The sequence below is a fragment of the Pollachius pollachius genome (assembly GCF_949987615.1).
Source record: "Pollachius pollachius genome assembly, chromosome: 10".
Classification (NCBI taxonomy): domain Eukaryota; kingdom Metazoa; phylum Chordata; class Actinopteri; order Gadiformes; family Gadidae; genus Pollachius; species Pollachius pollachius.
The window spans coordinates 21,553,295-21,575,627 of NC_136943.1; the positions used below are offsets into that span (position 1 = coordinate 21,553,295).

General features: G+C 44.8%; 1 protein-coding gene across 2 annotated transcripts; it reads left to right on the plus strand.

Moving 5' to 3' along the window:
- Positions 1-3,819: 3,819 nt before the first annotated feature.
- Positions 3,820-22,110, plus strand: slc16a2 (solute carrier family 16 member 2). 2 transcript variants are annotated; one of them, XM_079744711.1, is made up of 8 exons: positions 3,820-3,960; positions 4,240-4,732; positions 14,201-14,345; positions 14,680-15,169; positions 16,901-17,044; positions 18,742-18,970; positions 19,213-19,471; positions 21,408-22,110. In XM_079744711.1, exons 2-7 carry the CDS (start codon positions 4,297-4,299, stop codon positions 19,452-19,454), a joined length of 1,686 nt encoding a protein of 561 aa, XP_079600837.1. In that variant the 5' UTR covers positions 3,820-3,960; positions 4,240-4,296; the 3' UTR covers positions 19,455-19,471; positions 21,408-22,110. The 2 variants fall into 2 exon arrangements, with proteins under 2 accessions (XP_079600837.1, XP_079600836.1); XM_079744710.1 differs by having other exon boundaries at positions 3,825-4,732.
- Positions 22,111-22,333: the final 223 nt, after the last annotated feature.

The following is a 22,333-nucleotide window of genomic DNA, read 5'->3' on the forward strand; positions in this document are numbered from 1 at the left end:
AGAGCACACATGATACATGCGATGAATAGAAGCATACATTAGTAGATACACTGTATGTGCATTAACACATAAGAGTGATTTCTCACAAAAAAGTCCCCTCAATGGTGTGTAGCTAGTTTCTTCGTACATGGCTGGCTTTCTGCTTCTGGTAGACAAACACAATCAGGCAGGCTAGGTTTCTAAATCCTCAAGCTACTTAAAAATGATACTTTTCACATCATGCTATCTGCACAAACGATTTGTTCAATATGAAACCGAGACTCCACAGATACCAACAGTATATGCCTTCACCGTTCTGGATGAATCTTCAAGTTACAACCATAAATGATTTACTTTTGTTTTAATACTAATACTTCATCATGCCAATACTATGATGATTTACACTGATACTGTATTATACAGATACTACTTCTACTTACGATATTAATACAACTACTCATAATACCAATACTAGTATAAATTATACTAGTAAGCTACTTATCAAACTAAAAGACATATATTTTTTACGACATCATTCTACTTCTACTACTTATCATTCTACTTCTACTACTGGTACTTGTCATACTTATACTACTTTTACTACTAATGCTTAAACTACATCTGCTGCTCATCATATTGCTAGGCCTAGCATAATACTAGGTTCAAACTGTGTCACCTTTGTTTATCCAGTCACTTTTGTTATCGTAGACTTTCTCAAATATTAAAATGTATGTAAATTAATTATATTTTTATTTTGTATTGCATTCTTCGTTCAGACTTTAAACTTTTGAATTCTGTTTAAACTCCATTCAACCCCAAACATTTTACAAATCACAAAAAGTGGGCAAAACAGCCAGCAAACACACCGCAATTTCTTCTTCCTTTTTTAGCTATAAACTGTCACCGTATTCAATCAAAAATAGACCATGCTTTGTGGTGACAAGAAGCCTATATATATATATATATATATATATATATATATATATATATATATATATATATATATATATATATATATATATTTATATATAGATTGTGTCAGACTTCTCTGAATAGTCACTGTGAGAGTGGATGATTTAGAATTACAGCACATTCTAAGAAGGCTAGATCAAAGTCACATTGTTGAGTAGATAAAAGTCTTTCAAGAAAGATTTTTGCTTCTTTATTTATGTAGTTCATGTTTAAAGGGCTTGCTGTAATTTCTGGATACTTGTTTACATAGGCTTGCTTATTTAATGCCAATTTAAACACACCATAATTTTACTCCGTATCTGACGGGATACACTGTATAGTATATCTCTTCCTGTTGTACAGAACATTTATAATACCCAAATATTTCTATGTAGATTGACTCCAATTTCTCTATAGATTACAACACCACACATAAAAAAGCGACACAACTCTTTTATTCACTTTATCCTTAACGTCCCATCCTAAAAGCATTATAGGTGATAAAATCATCATCACCACACTAGCAGTAGCCTAATGGAGTCGGTGGTTGCCAGTTAAAAACAGCAGGCTACACCTTAATTCCCAGTAAGATCCAAATCAATAATGTCAATAAATGATCCCATCAAATGATCCCAGTTAAGTGATTCCCTGATAGATACTTCTCTGGGAGGCTGGAGAACTTGTGCGTGCCTGATCTCAGGTAATCCCTGGACTGGACCGAAACAGACTTATCGTGGCTGTCATCGATGAGCCGTTGTTTTGTCTTCAGTGCTTTTACGAAATGTCTTCATGTGCCCAGAAAGTCAATGTGGGGCACAGCTTGTGAAATGCATTCATTGTGTGTGTGTGTGTGTGTGTGTGTGTGTGTGTGTGTGTGTGTGTGTGTGTGTGTGTGTGTGTGTGTGTGTGTGTGTGTGTGTGTGTGTGTGTGTGTGTGTGTGTGTGTGTGTGTGTGCGTGTGTGTGTGTGTTTGGGGGGGAACATGATGCAGTGATCTTCATCTTAGCTACCACCATCCGTGGCTTGGGCCAAGATATTATTGTTTAATTAATTAACAACATGACATCATTAATATCGCTGAGATACTTGCTCACATAATGAAATGCTAATTCAAACACACAGAATGGCAGATGAATTATAATGTGCTATTCTTCTTCTTCTTGCACAAGAAGTGACATCAAGGCCCCGAAGGGGATAGAGAGTAAACCCTGGGATGGTGAGTCATCGAGGTTATGTGATCGGCGGCTCCAGCGGCTCCATGTCCATGCTCCAAGGAGACAATATCAACGCCACGGCAAATCAGAGTTGGCCAGACCAGTCTCACAGGTCAACCTAACCTGGTATCACCCAGGCAACCTGTGAGTTTCAAAAGGGACCCACTGTTGTATCCACTGTCCCGCTCGCTCGCACTGATTAAAATTCCTTAACACATCATGAATCCACTAGGCCTAATCTTTCATCTCGCCAAAGAATTCTTCTAATTTTTTGAGGCGCCTTCATCTAATGCATTTCCCTCCGCTTCCCATAATTCCACCTTCCGCAGGAAGTGTCCTCACTCATTGACATTTAACTCCCACCCCTGAGTGATTACTAATGCTGGGGCAGAATTGTCATAAGAAAAAGGCTATTTATAAAGTAGGCATACTGAGAAAAGGCTTGTTGCACAATCAGGGAAATACTTCTGACAGACTGATGAGGATGAAGAAGTTCAGTTTACTATTATTATTACCTATTACTTATTTATATGCTTAGTAAGTCAGCTGTTTGAGCTTTTGTAGATATTTAGTGGACTGCATAACTTTTTTAAAATAAGCATTACATAAAGAAACATTTCCTTGCTATAGGCCTGTAGTAAAATACCTGAGTGGGTTGTCTAACGCTTTGTTCGTGACATATTTTGCCATTTCTTCTGCAAAGATTCAGAGCCATCGGTGGCACAAAGCATATTTTATGTGTCAGGTGCAGAGGTGCAGAATGTGATGGATCTGGCTACACCCAGCGCTGAATACCATTCAATTGATGTGTGTCACAAGACAACACAAACTATCTTTTACATTTGACCTCACAGTGAGTAAACATAAAGCTCCAATATTTCAGATGCTTTTTATTATACGTATTATAATGGTAATTATTGTTAAACTTGTTCTCACGCCATCAAGACTCCCATTTCTTGAGCAGGGTTCTAGCGCCTCTCAGTGGCCAGTGGTTGCTATTGCACATGCAATCGTTTCTCTGTAAAGCTCAGGCCACAGGATTTTATTATACCAAACTGCTGTGAGTAAAACTAGAAAAACACACAACTAATCATAAAAAACACAGAATATATTCAGTTGAGACGTGGACACGGGAAGCCCAGCAGTAAACAGAATCTAGGGGACCTTTGCAAACGTATGATTTACTCATGAAAATAACAAAGCCTGAATACAAAGTGAAGCTTTGAGCCCACAAAGATATTTCAGTTTGACCAAATGTTATTTTGAAAGGGTTGCAAAAAAACCTTTTCGATTCGTCAGAAAGGCTTCTCTCAAATTCCCCTAATTTCAAGAGGCAGAATAAACGCTTTTTTGGACGGGTTCACGACACATTGTACAATAGGCGTAAGGAAATAAACCTTAACGCTATCCTATTTACAAAAAGTACGAGAAAATAGAACCCGCTGAACTCCCGCTATCAGGAAGTTGTGAAGCCCCGCCCACAATAACCAGGTCGAGAGCAGCCATTGGCTGTTCCCGACTGTCGGTTGCAGGCGGGGGGCAGGGCCAAGCCGGTCAATGAAGGCCGTGTTCTGTGTTGACATTTACGGCAGTAAGAACCAACCTCCGCGACTGACATAATAGGCCCACCTATTTCATATCGGGGCACGATATACAAATATGTAATGAAAGAGGAGGAGGAGCCGTCCACGATACTCTCGTCACAGCGGGACGTCTGGTTTCTGCATCGCGAGAACGGTATTGGAAGGAGTTGGAGCGCAGCGTCCGCAGGTTCATCATGCATTCTCCTTGTCGCAATGGAGCAATGACGCCAAAAGTAGGTGTTTCGTTTCTGCAAATGAGAGTTTAATGGCAAGTAGGTGGTACTTGTCAATCCATCTCGTTGTGCACCAGCGACCTGGTTAGAATGACACATTTTCCCTTTGCGCTCTGGAAGTTGAAGCTCAGATTGGGACCAGGAGGAAGGGGACGTAGTAGTCGGGTGTCTGACAGGAAAGGGCACGCTGTCTAGCCGATCTGGACACAAAACCCAAAGCTGTCATTCTAATCTGGATCCGGACATCCATGTGTTTACACCACTGATCGTTGCCTGTAGGCCCACGCGTGCGCCCAGTGCCCACAGTAAGCTCATCCACCGGAGCAGCCAGACAGCATGGGGGTCCACGGAGAGGAACAGCAAGGAGATCCATCCAACGGGGACTTTCGGAGCGAGCAGACGCCGGTAGACCCGGCGGAGATGGAGCAGAATAAAGGCAGCGGTGCTGCTCACGACCCGGACAGCGGTCGCCCGGTCGAGGACGACACAAAGACGGCGAAGAGTGACTGCAACGTCGCGCCAGAGGAGAGCACCGTGCATCTGATAGATACCGTATGCACGCCGCCCGGGTCCCCCTGTCGCGATGCCCGGTCCCCGGGAGCCGGGGCAGACTTCGTTCCGCCCGACGGGGGCTTCGGGTGGATAGTGGTGTTTGCCGCCACTTGGTGCAATGGTTCAATCTTCGGGATTCAAAACTCCTTTGGCATCCTCAACATGATGCTGATGGAGGAACACGCCGACCCCAATGACCACAGGTCGCAGTTCAAAGTGGGTGAGTAGGCTGCTGCTGCTGAGGCTTTAGGAACAGCCGAGACGTGTCGTGTACATAAATGCCATGCATGTCGTATACAAGACAGGCCTGTATGAAACTCACGTGTGTCTGCATAGGCCTATAGCTTACATAGACCCTGTCAACATGGCAGTGCTTGAGCCATTGCACTACCATATCTGGACTAACCTTAACATTGAGACGTGTGCTACGATAGCCTCGTTTCAAGTAGTTGGCTCTAGTATAAAAATGTGCAGAGGTTGTTTTAACGCATTGTTGAGTATTTTATTTTTTACCATCGCTTTTATACTCTACCGTGTCCCATAGACATTCATGTCAGATTTAGGGCTATGCGATGTTATATTTCTTCCCATACTTCTTCAGCAGAGCAGAACTTTTGGTACCATAACAATAGTATGACAGTTCAGATATTGTTTATACATCCGATGTATGTTCAATTATTTCATCAGAATCTACAACTATATACTATATTTCATATAGTACAACAGCAGTGGCCATATAGGAGCAACCTGCCCGTCTCGTGGACTCCAGCATGTAACAGTTAGTGACAGACACTTATTGTGGCCTATTGACCACCAGTTAAAAAAACAAACTAAAACAATGGAAGCACAAACAGCAGCACATTCCCTGACTGTTGGTCTCGTTATGCTTGCCTCCTTGCCCTCAATCTTCAGGGCCAATCTGTCGAGGATTACTCCATCAAGTGTTTACCAGCTGCAGCACTGTGTCTGTGTCTGTGTGTCTCTCTCTCTCACTCTCGCTCACTCTTTCATAGTGAAGGCGGGCGACAACAAATACTAGATTGTCTTTCAATTGTTTCAACATAAAATGGTAGAGCTGAGAAGGCCCTTTAGCTGGCTCTACATTTGAATAGATCTGAGATACGGGTTTCCAATGTGTTTGAATTGTAACCTTTAGGTCTGATATCCTAGGTTTTCAATACATTTCTTTATTTACATTTATTATATTTCAACGTAATTAACCTATTGTTTGAATTTGGATTAATCCTAATAGAAGTTTGAATTAATGTTCATTTATTGTGACCTAGTATGTATAATGGGTTATTATATATATATATATATATATATATAAATGATAATACGATCAGGAATATTACCCTGCAATCTTTGGCTCCATAGAAATATGTGCAGAATTGGCAGCTAAGGCAAGCTGGGTGAATACTTTGTGTCCCATAATAGGAGGATGACATAAACCTCCTGGAGAGCTATGGCGTATGCATCGATATTACAAAGATATAGGATTGAAATGATTAAGTAAGAGTTGATGAAATTTAAGCAACATATGAGGCCCTTTATCGGACAGGGGGTCGGGTTATAGCAGAACACAACAGGTGTGGACCTTAGTAGGAATATTATACAATGCCAGTCTTGGGAAGTGCGTCCTAACTGTTTCCTGTAGGTTGTGTTTACAATTACATGCAATACCTAAGCATAGCACTATCTCAAACAGGTTGCTAGGCACAGTGCTAAGCTTAAGTAAACACATTAGCTTTTGCTATGGCCCTGTTACACCATTGACGTAATATGCAAATAACAAAGTATATGTGCTGGTTTTTGTAGGCAGAAAGTTGCCCTCCCTGCTCACCTCTGTTAAGTACTCCTACGTCAACCACTACAATAGCCTCCTTTAAACGTAGCATGTTGTACAATTGTGTCGACCTTAGGTGAATGAAGTTCATAAAAAGCGACCTGTACCCAAAGCTTTCATTAAAGACTTCCGAGCCTTGAATCATGTGTTGCTGTACTGTTCCAGTACTTCTGCATTCCCTTCTGGTGTTCCACCCCTCAGGGGTAGCTTGTGGGGGAGGCCATTCACATCGCTCCTATGTGGAGGGACTTAACATGTCTGGGCACTGTCGTCCTTCCTACTTAAAGGACAATTCCGGTATTTTGAACATTGAGCCCCCTTTCTCGTTTGTCTAGGATGAAATAGATTGGTTAACACCGAAATTTGTGCTTAACACTTTCATTTACAAAATGCAGATTTACAAAATGCCAAATAAAACACGACAGAAACTGTATTTCACCAGGATACTTGATGACGAACATCAACAAACACCACTAACCACTCGATGAGTTTCACATTTCTGAAAACAAACGTTAAAGGGTGTTTGTGAATGCCCATAGTGAAGCATTGTGAAGCAGGCAGGGGCGATTTGAAATTAGCCAAATACTTGAGACAGGACCAATATTGAAAATTTCTCTTTCATCCTAGACAAACCAGAAAGGGGACTCAATGTTCAGAATACCGGAATTGTCCTTTAATGGTTTTCTTTTATTGAAGATGCAATCAGAGCGCATTATTCATTTTATCATAAAGATATCTCACAGACGGCTGAAGGTTATAGGAAAAAAAAATGTTTGTTCTAGATGTTTCCTAGAAATGGCTTGATACTTTTTGAAGAAGAAATGGAAAGAAATGCACATCATTTGTTTTGTTAAAAATATGTTTTCTAGAAGGTCCGGATGCTTTTGGAAAGAAAACCACATCATTTATTTTGCTGCATGGAGGGAAAGGGAACATGTGACGATGTCCTCAGGCCGAACTTGAACCCAGATCACTGCTGAGCTTCATTCGCTGCCTCAACCAATTACACACCATGAAATTTGAATGGACTCTCTGACCGTATTAGCAGCAGTCATAACCACTTTTCAACAAAGTAGGCACAAACACATGAACAGTGTTTTTATGTGGGTCTGTATTTTAAATTGAAATCTAAAGTGTTCTTTAAACTATGTTCAACATTACAGAGAACTACTTTTGCTTACTTTTATATCATGGGTAGGAAAGCTTTCTTCTCACTCACTGTTTACGTCTTCAGAAGCCAGTTCAAGTCACTTTGTATTCAAGCATATTTTAGCATTAACGTTTTTTGCGGTGACAGTTCAATGGTTTGAGTTAAGGGTCCCTTTCAGTCTTCTTTGCATTACAGTAATCCACATGTCATTCTTAACCTGCATCACAATACTATTGATCACTCCTCACTGATCCTCCTGTTGCTATTTAACTTCTGAGCATGTGCAAGTGCATTCTTATCACTTCACAATATTAAAATATTCAACAATATGAAGCTATCAGCTATTTCAAGACATGTGTCGCAACAAAGTATAATTATATCAAAGACCCTAACCACTAACCCAGCCTGCAGCTTTACCTATGTCATGCAGACCATTTCATATAATAGCTTCTATTGATTCATAAGGGGGGAGGTCTGAGATGAAAAGGCCTTTCTAGTATGGATTATAATCCGATCATAGCAGCATGTATTAAACATTGCCCTGGATTTATATTTAAAAGGCAGTTTAACTCTCCAAGGATTGACTGCTGATTGAACCCTGGTGTGCTCCGTGCTGGGGGAGATGCTTGCCTCGTCTCCGGGTCTCTTCCTCTGCTTCTGTTGTCGTGGAACCGGCTCCAGCCTGGAGATTCACAGGGAGCTCCATCAATGATTTATGTCTTTTTGAAAGAGAGTGTATGATTAACTTTTCATGATCCTCTATGTGATCTTCATCCCGCTCTGCTCTCTGGCCAGTAAGAGACAGACGAGTGAGAGGGAGAGAGGGGTGAAATAACCCCAGCCAGCATGAGGAGGTGAACGAGGAGTAGGCCGGACAGCAGGAGCATGGCTGTGCAATGCCCTGATGGTGAAACATCAGCTCTAGCGTCACAAAGTGCTGTGCAACGGCGGGAGTGATTGATGTAGCGTCTGTGATGTAATGCAGTGATCGTAATATCATATGTAACAAAATATTGTGGTTATACTCTATGCAGCATTGTATTACAACGGTTCTCTCTTGAGTTTGGATTTGGTAATTCCAATTACCTTTTTGGATAATAATACATGCAGCTACACATGAACAATAGCAATGTATCCCATAACAATATGCAACCCGGTGGATGATGGGTTGAACTTGAGACGATTCCAACTCGACGAAACGAAATTCTCAAGTTATTCTTCTGAGACTTGATAAAACATGACAGAATCGTGGGATTTGATGTTGGATGTTGATGTTATATTTTTCATGATGAGTTTGTTCGTATAGTGTGTAGTTCCGTTAACCGTCAGGGTTAATCATGCTGTGATCTAAGGTAGTCATCATAAAGGTTCTTATTAGGTACACATAAGGTAATCCCTTGAACAAAGTATCTGCTTTGATCCCAGGCCAGCAGGCAGGGGCGATGGCTGGAGGAGACACATGGCGTTTAATGTACGTTATATTGGTGGATTATTCCTCTCATTGTCTGACCTGCATTCAAAGGGCCAGTGTGTCTGTACACCTGAAGGACCCTATTCAGCCTCAAGTTGGCCCTCCCAGCCAACGATCAGAATGGAGGCCAGGGGCTTTTAAGGCTTTGATGGAAGTTATGTAGCCTCACACATGATTCATTTTTTTTAAAGAAGTCTTATGGAGTTTTGCCAACAAGTTAACATAGTATATGAGTTCCAGAAAACATGTTTTTGAATCTGTTTGCTGGAAATAACTTTTAGGAAAAGGAATCTTGCCTACCGCTATTACCCCCCTGTTTCAATCCCTTGAGAATGTGTCCATAGCATTAATGCAAATGAGCTGCTGTCCATTGACCAATGAACTGTCAGAGTGAACCACAGCATGGAGAAGTGATTGTTGACGTTTGCGGACTCACGGAGCTCTATATCTATATAATATATAATTTATAATAATAATAATAATATATAGGTATCTATATAATCTAATATCAGGGCCAAAAGCTATGTGCGCCTCGGATGATATTATGAATCATAAAGACGTCTCTGATACTCCTCTGGTACTTCCACAACAAGTAAAGCCTCGAAGTGGGGGTTATCTAGGCAGTGGTTGAGAAGAATTGGGGGAAGGAACTTTGGCTTTGACGCTCTGAAGTTCAGATTGAACCGCGACATGGTGGAGCAAGGGATTGTACTCCCGGAGCTGAGCTGCCGGACTGCCGGCGAAGCTCCGCCGCTGGAGCTGCCGGACTGCCGCTAGAGCTTCGGCGGCAGCTCCGGCAGCTCTGGCGGGGGGAGCTCGGCGGCAGCTCCAGCGGGGTGTTGTTCGCGCTTCTAAAAATGCGCGAACATCACCGCCCAGCGCTCGTCCCCTTGTCCACAAAATATTATCTATGCTATTAAAAATGTGCCTGCTCCCTACGTAGGAGTAGGCGCCGAAACTGACTGGCTCGTTTGGTAACTGTATCCGGGGTACTTTCAGAAATGCATATCTCATTCAAAAAATAATGAACAGACTTATTTCAAAGTTTGCACACCAAGTAAAAGTGTTGTTTTCATAATATGTCCCTTTTAATAGAACCGAGTGAGGGCGTAAAATGGTTGAACAAAGCGGGGGTAAAATTTCAATATAAAACATTCAAACAGCTTTCAATGATGGAAGATGACTTTTTATATTAAACTCACCAGATTAGATTACAACAGAGGCAGGTTTGAGAAGCGAGACCATGGCAGGACCACGGGCGTAACTCTTTAATCATTACTATCACAGTAGGTTCGCCATCTCCAGGACTTTGGCATCAGAATGGTATTATCGCCTGGTATAAACCCTCCAATGGCAGATCCAGGGCTATGGTTGCATGTTTCAAGGATTCAGGTTTAGTGGGGTCAGGTGGTTTAGAACCCACAGTACCACTGTGGGTTCAATGAGTCCAGACGCACTGGTGCAGGCACGCAAATACACACGCACGCACGCCCGCGCACACACACACACACACACACACACACACACACACACACACACACACACACACACACACACACACACACACACACACACACACACACACACACACACACACACAATATTCATAATACAAACTGCATGTGCAAACGACGAAATTAAAGTAGAAATTCTTTACAAGCGAGTTATTTGAGGTTTCATTGCTATAGTGAACAATAATTCAAGTAACCATCAACATAGTAAGGTTCAAGTTAGTTTGCAAATATTTGTCAATTTATGTAATAAAACACATACACATGAAGAATGTAAACATGGATGAGGTTGCACTGAAAACAATTACTACAAATACACTGTGGGCTGTCCTCAAACTTTTGTTCTTCTGGTTGTTTGTACTTCATCAGTTCCTCTCCATCTCCAAGCGGGACTTACCCAGGCGCAGAAGATAGGCGTGTGTGTGTGTGTGTGTGTGTGTGTGTGTGTGTGTGTGTGTGTGTGTGTGTGTGTGTGTGTGTGTGTGTGTTCTGAGGAAATAGGAATAAAATGTGTTCAGGACTCAGTGTTCCAGATGGGCTTCCGGGAAGGGTCATTTTGTTGAGTGTGAAGCCGTAGAACAATAAAGGAACCTTTATTTTGAGATCCTCTTTTATTGTGTTATTTTACTCTGGTGGCTGCATTATGTTCTTCCTACATCTTTTAGCTCCATGTAGCGCACAGGCACATACCATAGTTTGTAGAAAGACACACACATGCGCACAATTACTCCACACTCGCATGGGACAGATTAATCTCTTAATTCTTAGTAAGACATGTGGAACTAATGCTTGATAACTTATATCCAAAGTTAATAGAATACCTAGGCTAGCGCGCGTGTGTGTGTGTGTGTGTGTGTGTGTGTGTGTGTGTGTGTGTGTGTGTGTGTGTGTGTGTGTGTGTGTGTGTGTGTGTGTGTGTGTGTGTGTGTGTGTTTGTCTTGCATACAGGTAGGATACATTAAGGTGCTTACATGAAAGACCCATAATTACATATTGTGTGCTGGTGAAATTCTGTTATTTTCTAACATCCCCTTTCTATAACTAAATTAAGTGTGCCTAGTTCTGTACATACTATGTTAGAAAGGGATGACTAGTATTTCCTTTTCTTTATGGAATATAATGGGATACACTATGAAAGGTGAAATTCTATAATTTTCTGAGGGCTTTTCTATTGCATAGCAAATGTAAAAACTGGTTTAACACAGGAAACCCAACGTTTCATGCTTACATAAAATAACATCTTGACTGACCTCAAAGTTAAATGAGCAAAGGTTTGCAGTTGCAAAAAATAAACAATGTGAAATGCAATTCACTGTCGAATCGCGGTTTACCTCGATAAAGAACGTATTCTCCTCGAGTCCCTATTGGTTCAAGGCTCTTTGCCTGAGGTAGCCATTACCCCAAAAGCAACCCAATGTATCTAAACATAATTTAATTTAACTTCATCTTATGCAATTACTCATGAGGACTTATTTGATTTGTATATCGATGTAAGTGCATTGAGTAGTCCTGGCTGGGCCGACTGCCTGGCAACAAGAGAACATGTGTAGGAAGCATTCTCAAAGGTGACCGTGCACCTTTTTATAGGCCGCCCTGGTCTTTATATATTCACGTGTCCGGTGTGGGAGCCGGCCCCTGGTGGCCCTTTGTGCTCCAGCAAACATCAACACATGGCTGGGGACATCAGCATGGTGTACCAGAGGCTGCGCTTAGTGGCTACACTCTATTCTTCTGGCTTTGGATAAACATCCAAAGGGAAGGCCAGGGAATGGACCCTTCCTTGGGAACGTGTTGATATACGTTTAGATGTGTACACTAGAGAAGGAGGATGAGGAGGAGGCGGGGGTGGGGGGGGGAAATTAGCAAGCACAGCCAACATCTAGGTTCTGAGGGGGTGCGGCACCGTGGACAATCACCAGTTCTCCAGTCAGAGCAGTGAAGCGCGCATAGCTGTGGCAGCAATGAGACTCTAAAGCACGACCGACAGAAATGTGCCAGACTTGGAGAGCTATATCTAGACCTTTGCATCTCATTCTATTTGTGTCAATATGTTATGGCTGCATATGTGTGTCTGTATGTGGGTGTGTGTTTGTGTAGCTAAAATTCATCTGGATTAACATTGCGCTGTGTGTGTGTGTGTATGTGTGTGCGTGCGTGCGTGCGTGCTTGTGTGTGTGTGTGTGTGTGCGTGTGTGCGTGTGTGTGTAAGCTGGCACCCCATTGGTCTCATCGACCCGTCGGTTTGGTCTGACCCAGAGTGCAGCAGACTCGAGGGCAGACACCAAAGCTACCTTTGGTCCCTTGGGGATCAGTCCCAGATGGTTGTATGTTTACACCCCGGGGTGCGTGTTGTCTCCCTGCTAGAGTCAACAAAAACAGCACAATTTGGGGCGCCCCAGTGGCTCATCGTGTAGAGCGCGCGGCATTAAGGCCCAGTCCTTAACACAGCGACCCGAGTTAGTTTCCTGCCCACTGTGGTCCTTTGCTGCATGTCTCCCATAGCTTCCTGTCATCTCACTCTATCATAAAGCATAAAAATGCTAAAGAATATCTTTAAAAAAACAGCATAACTTCTGCAGCACAGCAGCAAGCAAGACACCACACTGTAGAGTAGAAAGAAGATCTATTCACTCTGTGGCTATGCTTGCTTGCCCTGATGATAAAATTCAAAAGTGGGTCTGATTCAGAGGTGAATTGAAAATTACATTTGAGCCTTTTTCCCTCTAGTGTCTAGTGTAGCTAACTGACAGAGGGCCCACAGGTTGGACACCAGTGATATAGACGACTCTGCTTTGGTCTGCAGCTTCTCTATTTAAATTCACAGCCCCAGGCCGTACAATGGCAGACAAACTAGGTCAGTAAATATGGAGCTTAACGTTGGATTTGCATACGTCTAAATTCAATAGTGTACCCTGTTGGCCCGCATGCAAGACTGCCTTCCAGATCACTGTGGCAAAGAAATAAAGATCACAACACAAACTGCCGTCTCCATAACGCCGCTCATAAACATATGTTGAACAGTATTTTGTTTTCCTCGGTTTGATACCGCCCCTTTTCTACATTACGGTCCTTTCTGGCAGAGAGTCAGAGTGTGTCGAGGGACTAATTACGCTGTTTAGTTCTTAAAGGGCTTGTACATCCTCTCTTTACATTTGGAAGAATGAGGGCGGATTAAATAGGAACAGTTTGGGTTTAATGCAGTCCGGGCATTGTGAAATAAATGACTATAAGTCCACTTGAATGTGAAGCCATGATAAATGCCTGAATACATCCTTTTTTTTTATGTCACTAGCTGCTCATTCATGCAGCACACAGGCAGACGCATTATTCCAATGTGGATAAGCGCGTCACGAAATACATCAATGTCATCAAGCCTTTTGCCAATGGAAAATAAATCCCAATTTATGTTTTGTTTTTATTAACTCTGAAATGGTCTCTTCTCTCCACTCCTCATCCTCTCATTTCTCCCCTCCTTCTCATCTCTTCGTTCTATCCTTCCACCTCCTCCTCCTCGTCCTCCTCCTCTCATTTCTCACCTTCTCTTCACACTATCCCTCCTCACCCTCCTCTTCCTTCTGCTCCTCCCCCTGCTCCTCCTCCTCTAATTTCTCCCCTCCTTCTCTTCGCTCTATCCCTCCTCACCCTCCTCATCCTCGTCCTCCTGCTCCTGCTCCTGCTCCTCCTCCTCCTCCTCCCCCTCCTCTCCTCAGCCTGGGTGGGGGCCCTAGCGATGGGGATGATCTTCCTCTGCTCCCCGGTGGTCAGCATGTTCACCGACCACTTCGGCTGCCGGCGGACGGCGGTGGGCGGAGCCACCGTGGCCTTCATCGGGCTGCTCAGCACCTCGTTCGCAACGTGAGAGAGACGATATTAGATCAATAAATGTATTCCTAAACTAAACTAACTAAAGTACCAATATACCCTATTGTTGTGTGTTATATACCCACTGGCACCAGGGTACCACGTCGACTATTACTGGGGTTCACCATAATAATGTCAATAGGCAATAAGGCTTCCACATAGTTCAGAAATGGGAAAATGCCATAATGCTAAATGCTCACCTGGTCTTTTGACCTTTGACCTTTCACTCAGCCTTTGTGCCATTCATACCGTTCTTCCCTTTCTTTTGTCATTAATATCAACATGCATCCTTCCCCCTCTCCCAACTTCACCCGGCCCGCCCCTCCAGCTCGCTGCCGCTGCGTTACTTCACCTACGGCATCCTGTTCGGCTGCGGCTCCTCCTTCGCCTTCCAGCCCTCGCTAGTCATCCTTGGGCACTACTTCCGGCGGCGGCTGGGCCTGGCCAACGGGGTGGTGACGGCGGGGGCCAGCTTGTTCTCCATGGGGCTGCCCGTGCTGCTGCAGAAGGTGGCCAAACCCCTGGGCCTGTGCCGCACCTTCCAGATCCTCAGCATCTTCATGCTGGTGCAGGCGCTGCTGGCCCTGACCTTCAGACCCCTGCTGCCCGCGGGGCTGGGCTGCGGGCCGGGGGGCATGCCCTCCGCGCCCTCGGGACCGGCAGACCCCCAGGCCCCCCAGGCCAGCAGGGGGAGCCGGGCCCTGGCCCGGGTCAGGAGGTACTTCAACCTCCGCGTTTTCCACATCGTCACCTACCGCGTCTGGGCGTTCGGCGTCGCCACGGCGGTGCTGGGATACTTTGTGCCCTACATGCATCTGGTAGGACATCGCCGTGACAACAGGCTCCCCATCCTTTGTCCTCCAAAACACAGATCACTCTTACACTCAACGCAGCATCTGATGTTTGTTACGCGGCGCCCTGGTGGCGGGTTGTCACAGTAACGGTAACGGTAACGTTGTGTTCCCTTGTTGCAAGAAGCGATGTAGGGTCTTGTAGTCATTAGGAGCACTTGTATAACTCCAGCCTGGGGTCTGGGCATTTTAATGAGAGAGAGGGGGGAGAGCGAGAGACACAGGGAGACAGAGAGTGAGACAAAGGGAGTTAGAGGTAGAGCGGTCACAAATAATCAGGTTGGACTGTTTCTTGCCGGCGGGTGGTCCGCAGACATGAGTCCTCGGTGGGCACAAGGGGAGCCAGTGGAATGTTGGCAGCAGGGAAAGGAGAATAAAGCTAAAGGCTTGGCTCCGTCTCTGAAGCAGGCGCTGTGTAAGGGGGGGAGAGAAGCCATCGACCACTGCGCCATATAACACAGAGTTAACACGTTAGTGTGCTACTAGCGGTCCACTACTTCTGCTAACGTGACTACTAAGATTATGTGTTTTATTAAAGAGAGAGAGAGAGAGAGAGAGAGAGAGAGAGAGAGAGAGAGAGAGAGAGAGAGAGAGAGAGAGAGAGAGAGAGAGAGAGAGAGAGAGAGAGAGAGAGAGAGAGAGAGAGAGAGAGAGAGAGAGAGAGAGAGAGAGAGAGAGAGAGAGAGAGAGCTGCTCTATCCAGGTGTCGGATGTTGCTGGTCAGGTCTGTTATTTCAGGCCCGGGCCCAGATAGGAGCAGAGACCCGGTCTTTGTACCGTCTCACACTCAGGAAGCCTCTCCTGTACGGCCTCTCCTGTGTCCCCAAACACGTCGAGCCTCCGGCCTTGATGTCAAACCCCCAGTGTTGTGTAGCCATGCCTTCAAAGAGAGAGAACACTTGGAAAGGAGCGGCTTGCTCCTGTTTAAAATAGCAGGACTTCCAGGGGGCTTGGCGCTTTCCTCGCTTTGGAAGTTGATTTCTGAGTGGAGGAGGGAGGGGTATGGGTTTCAGGGGTGCTGGGGGGGGCCGGGTAGAGGGGCCATGCTGACCTATATGCACTGAGTTGGGTGTTCCTGTCCCAGTGGACTGAACGACCCCAGGGGGGAAGGACAGAGTTGGAAGTATCTGCTTTGTTTATGTGCTCGTTGGATGGAGAGTCCAGCTCGGTTTTTGTTTTGCTTCCCACAGTCAGCACATGTTCTCACTTAGCCTCAGATGTAGAACTCAAACATAACATAACAAACCTGGATGTGAGACCCAGTTCAGACCTGTCGTTTTGGAAACTAATGCAATTCTGACTAAAAAGGATCACACGCCTGACATTAACACACACTTGAGTGAAACCCGAGGTTGATGTTCACATTAAAGGTGTTGTAGTTGTAGGTTTTGTGAGTTTTTAATGTGCTGTAAAATTTCTCGCTGACAGCACCTGTTTTTCTATGAGCCCATTGCGATAGACCTCTGGGTCATTTTGAAAAATCATTCAATCTTTTCTGTGATTGGTTGGCGAAATCCATTTTGCATTTCAATCACAGGTACATCTCATCCCAGATCAGAGAGGCAGGCGACATTTTTCTGGTTGCTTAATCTTGCTCTCACTCCTTCTCTAACTCTCAAACGTTACATACAGCTCCTTTAACGTGAAGTCGGTTCCCCTGGCCGGGTTCTGATGTCCTCCACCTCCTCTCCCCGTCAGATGAGCTTCGTCAAGGAGCAGTTCAAGGAGACAGACAAGGAGTGGGTGCTGCTGGCATGCATCGGGGCGTCGTCCGGGGTGGGCCGCCTTGCCTTCGGGAAGATCGGAGACCTGGTCCCGGGACTCCAGAAGATCTACATGCAGGTGAGGATGGAGAACAGAGGCCCTCACATCCGGACAGAGGGGAGGAAAGAGCATCACACAGAGGTGCCAGAACCGGTGGTGCAGGTGGTGCAACTGCATCACCTCTTTAAAAAATCAATTATAATATATAGATATTTTTTAGCATATTTGTCCACGTAATGGCGTGTGGTGGTTGCAGCATGAACTAGGTCTGTTCACAGCGTTGTAGCTTTGAATTACGTCTGCTCTTGCCTATTGGTCAGGATGTCATGTTCACCAGCCAATCGGATGCTTCGACCGCAGGGTAGGCTGCAAACCAGAAAATATAGAGGCTACGCGAGCGTGGTTTTTATTTTTTGATTTTATTTATTTTGAATCCCCGCTTTGAAATTAATCCCGGCGCCGCTGGCATCACAACAGTGTTGAGGTCATGGCCGTTGGTCAGCAGGGTTACAGGCCGTTGAGGTCCAGCGCTAAACCTGGGGAGATAAACCTGATGACTTAGGCTGGGCCTGATGCTGTTTGGTTCAGTCCTGAGTTTAGAAAGGAGCAACCTTTATATTCAATGTAGAATGAATGAGAATCAACCTAATGAAAATGATCTTTGTCTTTGATTTTCATTTCCACTCCCGATTCCATTTAGTTTTCACGTATTCAACATTCAAGTATCTAAAAACGCTTATAAGTAAATTCACTCTGTGTTTTTTTTTAAAAGTACAAATGTTTGTATGTCAATTAAATAAATAATATATAGATGAGTGGGTGTAGTCACATACCACGGGAAAAAATGGCCTGTTGATAAATATCGAGTAGACATACTTTGCATTCCTGAATACAATTGCATTGTAGTAGCATACACTGGGGGGGAGGGGGGGGGGCAATATGATCCCACTGTCATAAATATTGGACCTGAGTTTATTTGAGGAAGTATTGGTTTCACTTCACATGATAGAGACGTATACTCCACAAGGCTCCATTAATTCCGGCCCTTGTAGATTTGGGGAATGGAGGATAAACAATCCTCTCAGGGTTTTCACCTCCCCGACGGAGCTAACCCTAACCCCCCCGGCGGGCTCTCTGAAGGAACGTTTCTTACGGGTGAACAAGTCAGAAGGAACACAAGGTCAAAGGGTCGCTCTCTCTGACGGAACAAAATCACCCCGGTAGATTTAGAGGTATTTGTTTTGTTTTTGTGTCCTGAACTCGAGTACTTTTTAGGTGCAGCTCAAAAAAGCTTCGGAGTTGCACTTAATCTGATGCTTAGGAAACGACGGTACTGAAGACGACCTTAGAACCAGACCACCTCTGGAGAGCTGCTCTGTCGTCATTGTAGTTATTTTGAATGCAGCATGGTGTAAGTCGCTGTACAACCAGCAAAGCTCACAAACGACACATGTTGCATATAAATATCTTGAGCCTTCTAGCAAAATTGCCATTTTAAGGTTCATCTTGTATTTCAAAAATAGCAAAGTAGAATAGAAGACTCGGGCAGATCGTGATTATGGAATGTAAAAAGCACTCTGATTGGCTTAGGATATAGCCAATGAGGCGCAGTGCCCAACGAGAGTTGAGTAAGGTTAGATATCACAATTTGGCCAAAATATGACTGAGGCGATTATGCTATGAGGCTAACGATATGCAAACATGCATCTCCCAAAGTAACATTTCAGTTTTCTCAATAACCAACCCAGAGCCGGTTCTCTTTCTCTGCTCTGCAGGCGACCTCCTTCATGGTGCTGGGTCTGATGTGCATCCTGATCCCCCAGTGCTGGGTGTTCGAGGGGCTGGTGGCGGTCTGCGTGCTCCTGGGCCTCTGTGACGGCTGCTTCCTCACCCTCATGGCGCCCGTGGCGTTCCAGCTGGTGGGGCCGATGCGCGCCTCGCAGGCTATAGGCTACCTGCTGGGCCTCATGGCCATCCCCATGACGGCAGGGCCGCCCCTCGCCGGTGAGTAGCGTGGAGTGACGGTGCAAGCTCGACGGTACAGGCTCGACTAGTTTAGTGAGTTCACTGCCAGCTTAAGGAGGGGGATCAGTTTATTTTAAAACTGTAATCGAGTGCTACGGGCCGTTTGGATCCACATGAAGATGATATAAAATGTGAACATTTATGTAACCCATAATAAGGGACGCATACTGCTTCGGATTATACCATTTCACCCCCCCCCCCCGCACCCTCTTCCTCCCCAGGGCTCCTCCACGACCACTTCGGGGACTTCACACTGGCCTTCTCCCTGTCCGGGGTGCCCCCCATCGTCGGGGGGGTGGTGCTGTTCCTCGTGCCCCTGATCCACCGCAGGCTCCAGGCCGGCCAGCAGGGGGCCTCCCCTGAAGACCCTGGGCCTGCCGACCACATGCTGTCCCAGGAGCCCAAGAGCAGCTCCAACGGGGGCCTGCTCCCAGGCTACACGGACGTGGAGACGCACATCTGAAGCAGCTCTATGCAAAGGTAGCGTCTGAGCAGCACTATGTAACATCTGAAGCAGCTCTATGCAAAGGTAGCGTCTGAGCAGCACTATGTAACATCTGAAGCAGCTCTATGCAAAGGTAGCGTCTGAGTAGCTGTATCCAAAGGTAATGTCTTAAGCAGCACTATTACGGTAACATCTGAAGCAGCACTATAAAGGTAACGTCTGAAGCAGCACTATAAAGGTAACGTCTGAAGCAGCTCTTTAAAAGTAGCGTCTGAATAGCTCCATGCAAAGGTAACGTCTGGAGCAGCACTATGTAACGTCTGAAGCAGCTCTATACAAAGCTAACATCTGAGTATCACTATGGTAAGGTAACGTCGGGAGCAGCACTATGCAAAGGTAACGTCTAAAGTAGTAACCTCTGAGTAGTACTATGCAACGGTAACGTCTGAAGCAACCCTATGTAACGTCTGAAGCAGCTCTATGCAAAGGTAACGTCTGAGTAGCTCTATGCAAAGCTAACGTCTGAGTATCACTATGCAAAGATAACGTCTGAAACAGCACTATATAACGCCCGAGGTAGCACTAACCTCTGAAGGAACACTATGTAAAGGTAACGTCTAAAGTAACGTCTAAGGTAGCACTATGTAAAGGTAACGTCTGAAGTAACATCTAAGGTAGCACTATGTAAAGGTAATGTCTGAAGCAGCTCTATAAAGGTAATGTCTGAAGCAGCACTATGTAACATCTGAAGCAGCTCTATGTAACGTCTGAGCAGCTCTATGTCACGTCTCAAGCAGCACTATAAAGGGAACTTCTGAAGCACCTCTATGTAACTTCTGAAGCAGCTCTATAAAGGTAACGTCTGAAGCAGCTCTATGAAGGTAACATCTGAGGCAGCACTATGAAACATCTTAAGCAGCTCTATGTAACGTCTGAAGCAGCTCTATAAAGGTAAAGTCCGAAGCAGCACTATAAAGCTAACGTCTCAAGCAGCTCTATGTAACATCCAAAGCAGCTCTATAAAGTTAACGCTGAAGCAGCTCTATCTAACGTCTGAAGCAGCTCTATAAAGGTAATGTCTGAAGCAGCTCTATAAGTGTAATGTCTGAAGCAGCTCTATAAAGGTAACATCTGAAGCAGCTCTATGTAACGTCTGAAGCAGCACTATAAAGGAAACGTCTGAATCAGCTCTATAAAGGTAACATCTGAAGCAGCTCTGTAACGTTTGAAGCAGCTCTATTTAACGTCTGAAGCAGGTGTATGTAACGTCTGAAGCAGCACTATAAAGGTAACTTCTGAAGCAGCACTAACTAACGTTTGAAGCAGCTCTATGTAACGTCTGAAGCAGCAAAGGTAAAGTCTGAAGCAGCACTATAAAGCTAACGTCTGAAGCAGGTATATTTAACGTCCGAAGCAGCTCTATAAAGTTTATGCCTGAAGCAGCACTATAAAGCTGACGTCTGAAGCAGGTATATGTAACGTCCGAAGCAGCTCTATAAAGTTAATATCTGAAGCAGCTCAATGTAACGTCTGAAGCAGCACTATATAGGTAACGTCTGAAGCAGCTCTATAAAGGTAATGTCTGAAGCAGCACTATAAAGGTCATGTCTAAAGCAGCTCTATGTAACGTTTGAAGCAGCTCTATGTAACGTCTGAAGCAGCACTATAAAGGTAACGTCTGAAGCAGCTCTATAAAGGTAACGTCTGAAGCAGCTCTATGTAACGTCTGAAGCAGCTCTATGTAACGTCTGAAGCAGCTCTATGTAACGTCTGAATCAGCTCTATGAAGATAACGTCTGAAGCAGCTCTATGTAACGTCTAATTAGCTCTGTAAAAGTAACGTCTGAAGCAGCACTATACGTGGTGAGGCCGTGTGACGCGTGCGTGCGGAGGCATGCGCAGAGCGTTCAGCTGCATCCAATGTTTCCTCGCTGTGTGTGTTTAATGTCGCTTTTCTTTGCTGTCTTCCAGGGATTCAGACCACCAGCACCTTATGGCCAAGCCTCTCGCTGTTCCCGACCCACGATGGATCTGTCACTGGGGACGCAGTCACACCAACCTCACCTCACCCTCTACCGGAGCTGTGAAAGGTTTATAGAAACTGGGTCAGCATCGCAACCGCTACACCTACGCTACCCCCCCCCCCCCTCCATACACACACACACACACACTCACACTCACACTCACACTCACATACACACATACACATGTACACACACATATCCACACACACACACATATATACACACACAGCAATGTGTTTCAATGGATCGTTAAAAAAGATGACTTCGGAGCTGAGAGGTGAAGAGGTTTACGTGAGAAGAAGCTATGGAGGAAGACACTTGAGATGAACGAGGTTCAGTGATCAAGGTCTGGATCGGAGTCACAGAAAGCGTTACGCAATCCCCACACATGTTTTATCTGACGATCAACTGTGATTTTATTATTTTTCTATATATATATATATTTGTATTTGGAGAAATGACATGAGTTGTGAGAGAAAGAGAATAACTGAGAATAATTAATCTTGTTTTCAACGTTAAGAGGCTGTATCTAATTATTTGACTTAATTATTATTATTATATATATTACGTGCATTTTAAAATGGTAAATTAGCATAAGAAGGTCATTGAGATAACAAGTTACACCACATTTATTTTCGCTGCTGGTAATTCATCGCTCAGAATCGTTTGGATCTATACTGTGAGAAACATGGGAGGGGTGGAGGGGTTTAGATTTAGGGGCAGGAAGAGGTTAGCCCCCCTTGGGTGGGGGGGGGGGGGGGGGGGGGGGGATCAGACACAATCAACCTCGACTCAACCGCACAACATGTTGCACCGCGACGTCACACACATAGGAGCCCGACGCCTCGGGCTACAGTCCACTGAGGATCCCCT

Bases quoted from the DNA above. Each gene is read 5' to 3' on its own strand.
- slc16a2 (XM_079744711.1), top strand. From the start codon at position 4,297: ATGGGGGTCCACGGAGAGGAACAGCAAGGAGATCCATCCAACGGGGAC. The intron at 17,045-18,741 runs GTGAGGATGGAG...TCTGCTCTGCAG, and splicing joins TCCAGAAGATCTACATGCAG to GCGACCTCCTTCATGGTGCT. The intron at 18,971-19,212 runs GTGAGTAGCGTG...CTTCCTCCCCAG, and splicing joins GGCAGGGCCGCCCCTCGCCG to GGCTCCTCCACGACCACTTC.